Source organism: Littorina saxatilis, linkage group LG15 (assembly GCF_037325665.1).
Source record: "Littorina saxatilis isolate snail1 linkage group LG15, US_GU_Lsax_2.0, whole genome shotgun sequence".
Classification (NCBI taxonomy): domain Eukaryota; kingdom Metazoa; phylum Mollusca; class Gastropoda; order Littorinimorpha; family Littorinidae; genus Littorina; species Littorina saxatilis.
This window is the reverse complement of record NC_090259.1, coordinates 23009486-23019485: the sequence shown is the minus strand read 5'-3', so window position 1 is coordinate 23019485 and position 10000 is coordinate 23009486. Positions and strand designations below refer to the sequence as shown.

Below are 10000 nucleotides of genomic sequence, written 5' to 3'. Positions count from 1 at the left end.
TATGCCAGCGTTATTCGGCTATTGTTGCGCGATTTGATTTACGATAATGTATTCAATGCAGCGTGAGCGTTGTCAACATTACAGATGTGTCTGATGTTTTAAGCTTTCGTCACAGCCTCCCAGTGAACTTTGCGAAGGTGATCTGAGCACTGGACTGGGTGGCCGAGTGGTAACGCACTTGCGCTCGGAAGCGAGAGGTTGCGAGTTCGACCCTGGATCAGGGCGTTAGCAATATTCTCCCCCCTTTCCTAACCTAGGTGGTGGGTTCAAGTGCTAGTCTTTCGGATGAGACGAAAAACCGAGGTCCCTTCGTGTACACTACATTGGGGTGTGCACGTTAAAGATCCCACGTTTGACAAAAGGGTCTTTCCTGGCAAAATTGTATAGGCATAGATAAAAAATGTCCACCAAAATACCCGTGTGACTTGGAATAATAGGCCGTGAAAAGTAGGATATGCGCCGAAATGGCTGCGATCTGCTGGTCGATGTGAATGTGTGATGTATTGTGTAAAAAATTCCATCTCACACGGCATAAATAGATCCCTGCGCCTTGAGTCCGAGTCTGGAGATACGCGCGCGATATAAGACTTCATATAACATTTGCAGATAAGTTGTAACTGTTTTTGATTAAAAAAAAGAAAGAAAAAAAAAGCCAGTTTTTGTTGAAATTGGATCACGCCAAAACAAAATAATATCAAAATTCCCAGACGGAAACTGATGGATGTGAAAAGTGACTTTAATTCTTTTCCAATATCTTCTGCAAACTCTGAACATACTACAGGGTGACCCCCTAAAAAAATGCAGCCCACAAATTGGCTTATAACTTCTACATCTGTGGACTGAATTACTTCATATTAATGTTGCTGTATATTATTATCTACAGTTTATGAGTGATCAGTTCACAAAGTGGCAAGTTTGTAGGTCAAATGTTCTGACTTTTAATACTCTTTCGAGAAAAACAAAATTCTGCATTCGGCCATCGACTCAACAGTACGAGGTTTGAAATTGAGGGGTATGCCCCTATACATATTTGTGGGAAAGAAAAAACAAAACAAATATTAACCTAGTTCCTCTCAGACAGCCTTTAAGTATTCTGTTGATTCTAAAGTAATCCTCCTGTGCCATCTACAGAGACGGTACCCCCACCGACTGGAACCAACGCACAGAACCACTAAAGTGCGAAACTGCGGAATGTTCCATCAGCAGTAGTAGTAATAGACAAGGCACTGTATAACAATCCTACTCATCCAGCCCTCACAAATCAATGCTGAAGCAGTCAATCGCTACCCACAATTCCCTGCCGACTTTCCAGCCTCGTTCGGGAGCAAAACGCGAGCATCATGGCGACCGCTTTATTAGATTTAAAAGTCGGCGGCGACCCAAGGCCGAGCAAGTGGTCTCCCTTTGGAGAACAGAGACGCGAGCCGGAGTTGCGTCCCCTGGGCGTCCGCCGCGGCCGATTATTTTAATGTATATTTAAAGCGGCGCTGGTCGTACGGCTGGCCATGAGACCGACGGAGCTAATCAGAGAAGATTTCCCTGCTGGGCGGCGAATGGCCGCGCGCTTGGCACGGGCTGCTTTACTAACACGAGAAGCGCACGCGACTGGGCGGGATTTGGGCTGTCAGGTTTAATTAGATCTGAGCCTGGATTGTATACTGGTGCTTTGGCTGGATTAGATCTGGTATAAGATAATGCTCTTATACGATGCTGGGCTAAATAGGACCTGGTTAAGATTATGCTCTTTTATACGATGCTGGGACTGGATCAGATGTGAGCATCCTTATCCTATCTTATCCTACCCCCCTCGCAGTGTGCTGAGATGTCTCGGCGAGATGCCCCCCTCGCTTTGTTCTCTCGCTCAGGAGGTATGAGGCGTGATCAGTGTTATGCCACTGGAAACAAATCACTGGATTTACTCCACGCGTCTGCTGGTGGGAGGTGAGGGACATTGGGACTGGTAAGCTGACTGGTGGGACGTGAGGTGTGGGGGGGGGAGGGGTGGGGTGGGAGGAAGGGGAGGAAGGGGTTAAATAATTGCACTAATAGATAAAAGTGGACATTAATCCCTTTAGTTGCGTCTGCAATATGAAGAAGTGTTAATTACTTAGTTCATTCTTGGAATTCTGATGAGTCCAAAAGCATGGTTGCTGGAAGTTTAAACCAACCCGGCTAAGTCTTCTGTACTGCTCGAAACGCTGAAACTGTACCTAGCGGCGAGATCGTTGTTGCAGTAGTTCGTTCTTCGCAGAATTTGTGACTTCCCCGTTTCTCTCTATCATTGTTTGAGTCTGAATGAAACTTGGGAACTTTTTTTGGCTCCGTTTGACTGCAGAAGAGGATATTAATATCACACTTTGCAGTGTGCAGGTCTGTCGCTGGTGATGCGGGCTAAAAGCGGGCTAAAAGACGTTTCTTATTGTGTTCAGCCTATTGCTGGCGTTAAGTTCTAAGTCTCAAATCGTGTACAGGCATCTCACGAAGCACCGTAGACAGGACATACATTTGATTACTTTGTGTCAAAATATGAGTAAATCTGTCCCTGGCATTATTTTGTATCATTATTTTGTGCATGTCCGTCATTTGCACTGCTGACAGATAGAGGATGATAGCTACATTATATCACACTATACGTGCTGTGTAATAACTACTTTAAATTCCCCTGTTTGCGTGTTACAGGCCTGTCACTGGCGATGCAAGCGGAGAGTTTGCACAAGAGCGGGGTGCACGTGCGAGAGGTGCTGGGCGATTTCCTGTCCTGGCTAGCCATGGACCACGACCTCCTGCTGCCCAAGGTCCACTACGAACATCTCTTGGCCGCTCGCCTCTACGCCGCCCAACGCGCTCTGTGGGCCAAGGGAGCCACTTACGAACATCTACTCTCCGCGGGACACAGGGCGGCTGAATCGCCTCCGGTGCCGAAGGACAGTCGGGACATTTTCGCTGCCTACTCCGCACAGAGCTTCCTCGAGTGCAACCCTGGCTTGGCAGCAGGGTACTACGCTAAACGGCTTGTCACCAACGAAAGCAGTGTCATTGCGGAGAGTGATGACAGGACGAGACACGTTTACAACGAAGGTCTCCACAGGGGGAAAGTTGAGCGGGGAGACGACTTGTCCCAGAGCGTAGCTCGCCAGAGCCACCTGACAGACTCGCGGTCGGTGTCTCCAGTACGCAGCCCGGCCGCCAGAGAGACTCTTCTTCGTAATGCGGAAATGTCGCCTCCAGAACGTGGTGGAACTTCTGAGGCAGAGAGCGAAGCCAGCAGTCGTTCTGACGGCGGTGTGAAAGTGGTCCGCACGTCTCCCTTCGACGTCAGGAGTCTGCTGGGTAAGAGAAAACCCAGCGATAGAGACAGGGAGAGGGAGAGGGTGAGAGAGAGGGAAGCGAGTGTGGACAAGGCAAGAGTCGAACTGGACAGCAGCAAAAGGTCGTATATGGGACAGTTGCCGGCTCATGTCTACGCGCAGCGTGACTATTACAACTCGGGTTTCCTCTACGACAGACTCAACGCCGCTTTCAAGACCGGAGGGGGCCTAAGTCCTCACATGTTGATGTTCCCCCCTCCACCTACCTCCGCCTCCTCCCTGCCCCACCCTCTCCTTCCCTCCCCGCCTCATGACTTTGGACGGCGTGAGGACTTCCCGGCATGCTCTTGCCCGAAGTGTGTACCACGTGACTCCTCCAAGGGAAGCCACTCTGCGTCCTCTTCGCCGTCTGGAAGTTCCGCCGCTACCAGTCCGGATGCTTCAAGGTTAGTGCTGAAGATTAGATGATTAAGAATGTTTTTGATTGATCGATTCATTTATTCATTTATTCATTCATTCATTGTGGACCGGCACGGTTGGCCTAGTGGTAAGGCGTCCGCCCCGTGATCGGGAGGTCGTGGGTTCGAACCCCGGCCGGGTCATACCTAAGACTTTAAAATTGGCAATCTAGTGGCTGCTCCGCCTGGCGTCTGGCATTATGGGGTTAGCGCCAGGACTGGTTGGTTCGGTGTCAGAATAATGTGACTGGGTGAGACATGAAGCCTGTGCTGCGACTTCTGTCTTGTGTGTGGCGCACGTTATATGTCAAAGCAGCACCGCCCTGATATGGCCCTTCGTGGTCGGCTGGGCGTTAAGCAAACAAACAAACAAACAAAAAGGAGGGTTAATTGTACATTGTACTGACGGCGACTGTTTTGTGTCTGATTTCAGATCAGAACTGTTCAGTTCTTCCTTCGGCAGTGGTGGCTACATGGCCCCCCTCCTGCACGACCCCCTCCCCCTCCCCCTCACCCTCACCTCCTCCGCCAACACGCAGGTCAGCAACACCCACAGTGTAACCAGCAACAACCTCAGGTGAGGCTTCCATGACGTCATCACTTTAATTTTTGTGTTAAAGACATACGATACCGATACATGCTCGTATATATATGTAAGGAGTGAATGGGTGTATGATTGCAATCCTCACCAATGGCTATTATGCTACATGTATATGGCGGAATAAATTCTTGTCTTGTCTTGTCTTGTCTTGCCTTGTGGTGAACTTACGAGTAATTTTCTGTTGGTGATTTCACGAACTTCGTTCTCGACATTCTTTGTCATTCCTTTGGCTTTGGAGATATGCAGCAGAAGTGAAAGGATTTGTTATATCATATGACGCCATTATTCGTATTATGACGTCTTCTCGAAGTTTGCTTCTCTTTTGGCGTCATGATAGGCCTAATTCACTTTTGGAGAGAGGACCAAAATCAGACCTCTTAGTTTATTTGTCCGGTGTTGTATTTTACTAAACCACTGAAGTGTTCAAGTTTCAAATAATATTTTGTGAATTCAAACCTCGCACAGATCAGAAAAAAAGGTCAAAAAGAGAATCCTTTATTCGAACACTTGGAATCCTTTTTCCCATGTACATGATAGTCCCCTTTTTATTCCAGCAACAACAGCAGCAACAGCATCATCACCACCAGCAGGACGACAAACCGCAGCCCATCGTCAGAGAGCAAGGAGAGAAGCTTCCATTGCCGAGAGTGCGGCAAGAGGTTCAAGCGGTCCTCCACTCTCTCCACGCACATGCTGATCCATTCCGACACCCGCCCTTACCCGTGTCCTTACTGCGGCAAGCGATTCCATCAAAAGTCCGACATGAAGAAGCATACCTACATCCACACAGGTAAGACTGAAAAACGAATTTTCGTAGGCCTGGCCTTCTAATGTTGGTTTTAACGCGTGCAATGCTCTGCTAAACCTGTCAAGCAACCTAGATCAAACCGATTTCTTGTTATGCCATTCGCATGGATGTTTTCTCTGTCAGGCATTTGGCTGTCGTTTGCTTGTTGAAGATGGATTTTTATATTTCATGGGCAATCAAATCATTTTATATTTTTCATTTCTGGTGATATAAGCATTTGCTGGAGTGCGTGTCCTAGCTGTATGTTTTTAACTGTTCATGCGAAGACATTCTAAATAAAATTTTGTTTAAACCAAATCATTTTTATATCCCTGTGTCACCCTGTATTTCATGGGCAATCAATGAAGTAATTTCGATAACCCTGTGTCACCCTGTATTTCATGGGCAATCAATGAAGTAGTTTCGATAACCTTGTGTCACCCTGTATTTCATGGGCAATCAATGAAGTAATTTCGATAACCCTGTGTCACCCTGTATTTCATGGGCATGCAATCAATGAAGTAATTTCGATAACCCTGTGTCACCCTGTATTTCATGGGCATGCAATCAATGAAGTAATTTCAATAACCCTGTGTCACCATGTTTCAGGCGAGAAGCCACACAAGTGTACGATCTGCGGCAAAGCCTTCAGCCAGAGCTCAAACCTCATCACCCACAGCCGCAAGCACACGGGGTTCAAACCGTTCTCCTGTTCCAAGTGCGGCAGGTCCTTCCAGCGGAAGGTGGACCTAAGGCGTCACGTGGAACTCTCCAACCACTTCTGAGCCTTTGCTGGGTGGTTTTTTTACACCCCCGGTATAGGGGTGTGTATAGGATTCGGTCGATGTGTTTGTTTGTTTGTTTGTGTGTTTGTGTTCGCATATAGATCTCAAGAATGAACGGACCGATCGTCACCAAACTTGGTGAACAGGTTCTATACATTCCTGAGACGGTCCTTACCAAAATTGGGACCAGTCAAACACACGGTTAGGGAGTTATTGGTGGATTAAGATTCTACAAGGACTTATAGAGGGACATATTAATGGTCAAAGGGAAATAACCTTCTCAGTTGGTGGCAGTGAGAATGGTAAGGACGGGGGTGTTTTTCCTACCTCGGAGGAATTTCTTGTTTATAAAGGAGTGAGGGGGGACAAAGGAGGAGTACGGGAGGAGACGAGAACTGAAGCTTAACCCTGGGCGAAGTCGATTATGCGAAGTATACTTCGCGAAGATTCCAGCGGAAGGTCGACCTAAGGCGTCACGTGGAACTCTCCAACCACTTCTGAGCCTTAGCCGGGTTTTTTTTATGAAGGAGGGATGGAGGACAAAGGAGGAGACGAGAACTGAAACTTAAGCCTGTCCTTATTTGGGCGAAGTCGACTACGCGAAGTATACTCCGTGAAGCTGGCCGCACGAAGCTTTAGCACTGAGTCTATGGTAAAAACACTTCGCGAAGTCTTCGCGCAGTCGACTTAGGGCTCCATGAAGGACCGCCTTTACCCCCATCTCCTCCCCCCGCGGGTTAGGGGGAAGAATTTACCCGATGCTCCCCAGCATGTCGTAAGAGGCGACTAACGGATTCTGTCTCTCCTTTTACCCTTGTTAAGTGTTTCTTGTATAGAAATGTTTGTCAATGTTTGTAAAGATTTTAGTCAAGCAGTCCGTTGTACTGGAAACTTGCATTTTCCCAGTAAGGTCATATATTGTACTACGTTGCAAGCCCCTGGAGCAATTTTTTGATTAGTGCTTTTGTGAACAAGAAACAATTAACACGTGGCTCTATCCCATCCCCCCCCCCCCCCCCCCCCCTATCCCCGTCGCGATATAACCTTGAACGGTTGAAAACGACGTTAAACACCAAATAAAGAAAGAAAGAACCCCCATCTCCCAGAATGACAAGCACACGGGATTCAAGCCCGTCTCCTGCACCAAATGTGGCCGGTCTTTCCAGCAGAAGGCTGAATGAGCTCCAGCCAACCTCTTCACTCGCAAACACACGGGCTTCAAGCCTCGATTTCCGAAGGATTGTCGACATCAAGCTCAGGCGAAACATCGAACTATTCATCTACTCGTGATATTTGACTGTAGGGGGAAACAGAAGTGAAAAGAAAGGGGAAAGGGAGAGGGGGTTGGAGTGACGGGGTCCGAGTGTTTAGGGATGGATGCCTGACTGATTGTGGAGGCTGTGTGTGTATATGTATGGAGGTGGGAGGGGGGGGGGGGTCGGTGGAAGTTGGAGGATGATATACAGTGTGGTATGATGACGTATGCTTCGCAACAATGACGTACCACCGTGATCACTGAACGTGACTGGTGGACGCACCTACAAAATGCATGATTGGGCAGTCAAGGAGGGAGGGGGGGAGGGAAGGCGGCGGGGGGGGGGGGGGGGTGAGTTGATGACTGTCATTGCCTTTGGTAGATGAAAAGAGTTTAGTATCTCTGACAAAAAACCCAGATGTTTAATGTAGCTTTTCTGATTCAAGGTGAATTTGTCTTGACGTTCAGTTGCTTTGGAACTATTTGGACAGTAGCTATATAAGGGGAACATGAATATGTACATCGAGAACTTTTTAAACTTCTTATGACCCCCGCTCCCGTCATCTTCCTGTTTTTTAACCAGCTCTCGTTAGCTTAGTTTTTCTTTTTCTTTCTTCTTTCTTCTTTTTCCGCATCGTATAAACCAACTCATGTCCAACATAGGCATTTAGACCTGACGGACAGTAAGCCCCTTAAATTTTCGTGTCGTACATCGAGAGTTAGTGAGGTATCTTTTGAACCCGTTAAATGTTGAAATGGACAACTTCAATAGGCTTAGAAACTGTGAATCTGGAGGAGCGAGTGAGGCCTAAATGTCGATCAGTATGCTTAAGTGTAATACATAGATTTTATACGCGAGGATATCTTCTTCTTCTTGTCGTTCGCTGTTAGATCGTCAGTCCGGACTGCAGGGCGAAACGTGCTGTCATCTCCAAGTCCTCTCTGGGGCCGTATAGCTTGTTTTGCGAGGATATATGGCTAGGCCTTATATCTGGTGTGTTATTTATTGCTGTGCGTGTGTGTCTGAGTGTGTTTGTGTGTGTGTGTGTGTGTGCGTGTGTGTGTGTGTGTGTGTGTGTGTGTGATTGTGTGTGTGTGTGTGTGTGTGTGTGTGTGTGTGTGTGTGTGTGTGTGTGTGTGTGTGTGTTTCTGTTTGGGTGATACTGTGTTTATACCAAACCTGGCATTTCCTATATTCTTTGCTCCACTACACATTTTATAATGTATACTGTCTGTACTATTGCAATGTGGATACCATATCGGATGTGATTTACCTTGTTTGTAATGTGTTTGTTTTGTGTGTGTGTGTGTGTGGGGGGGTCTGTTTTCTACTTTTCGGGCTTTGTTTTACTAAGTCCTTATTCCTGCCTTTCCTTGCAATTCCGGTCCTGTCCTACTTTTTGTTGGTCAAAAATAACGTTTTAGTAAGCGTTTTGTACATGCTTGATAGTCGCTGTAAAAATTTGATTTCTTGTAATTTTCTTCTGGGACAGTCTTTTTGAACTGCTCCCGTTTTGAAACTGAACATGATGGTACATGGTGTGTTTGATTGTAGTTTTCCACCATGTTAGACATAAGACAAAACTTAAAAAAGACAAAAGAATTGATAATGTCTTAAAGGAAATGTCTTTAATAAACTTGGCCAAAAAATTATTGCAACAAATTTCAAACCCAAATTAAGGCATTAATCCCCGTGTCATTTTATTAACACTTTATATGCCAGAGAAGGCCGTTTACTTAACCCTCAGGATCACCATTTGGATTAAATAGTTCTTTTATAGGGATCACGTGACCGCCGCTCAAGTAAGGGTACCCTCAAAATCGACCAGACAAAAACGGAAGAGCCGAATGAAAAATCGACAAAAAAATCACAATAGGCACAACTTTGCAACTTTGACATACGAGAAGAAAGTCAAACCATTTATCTACCCTGAACAGATTGTTTTGTTTTGCTACCTTGCGTATTTCGCGTGCCATGCTATTCCTACTGATGCAGGTGTCGATCGCAAGAGCGGTCAAAAACGGGACTTTTTGCGTCATTTTTTAGGGGTATCATGAAAAAAAAGTGTGCACTTTAGCAATGACTTGGTGGATTGCTTTGAAACTTTCAGAATATTTTACCAACATACTAGAGATACTTCGAGCGAAATCATGGATTGTTACAGGTGTTTGTTAAAATGTTATGCAATTTTTCGAAAGAAGTTTTTAATCTCGTCATAGGATTGTTCCCTTGGGTCCAAAAACATTATGACTTTGCATGTCTTTAGAAAAATGATTGATACACACACTGCTAAAGTTTTATGTGCGTGTAAGCACTGACGCAAATTTGCTGGACCAGTAAACACGCTACATATTTAAGCGATGATTCTGGTGCCACAGCGATGCCCAGCCAAGAGTGACCGTAGCATGTTAAGAGGCACGCAGCGATAACAGCTGTAAGCGCGAAACAGCGTGAACGTTCCATTTTTTCCTCATGTGTTTGCATGACTGGCAAATTAACGCCAGCAGCTACACACAAATGAAACTTAGACAGAATCTGTATCAATCATTTATCTGTAGATATGCAAAGTCATGAATTTTTTGGATACAAATGAATAATCCTATGACAAGTTAAACAACATTTTCTGAAACATTGCGTCACATCTGGATAAATAACCTTAACGATCCAAACTTTCGCACGAAGTATCTCTAGTATGTTGGTAAAATATTCTGACAGTTTCAAAGCAATCCCATCAGAATGGAAGGAGGGTACCTCATCAAACTGCCTAAGAAATGAGACCTGAGCGCCTGTTCAAACTACAGAAGG

General features: G+C 46.0%; 1 protein-coding gene across 1 annotated transcript in view; it reads left to right on the top strand.

Moving 5' to 3' along the window:
• Window positions 1–7493, top strand: part of LOC138947961 (uncharacterized) — a 24466-nt gene extending 16973 nt beyond the window's left edge. Inside the window, exons 2-5 of the mRNA XM_070319484.1 lie at window positions 2680–3754; window positions 4200–4343; window positions 4922–5157; window positions 5764–7493. Of these exons, the coding sequence (XP_070175585.1) occupies window positions 2680–3754; window positions 4200–4343; window positions 4922–5157; window positions 5764–5939 (1631 nt within the window). The 3' untranslated portion in view covers window positions 5940–7493. The remainder of the gene's footprint in view (window positions 1–2679; window positions 3755–4199; window positions 4344–4921; window positions 5158–5763) is intronic.
• The last annotated feature ends 2507 nt before the right edge of the window (window positions 7494–10000 follow it).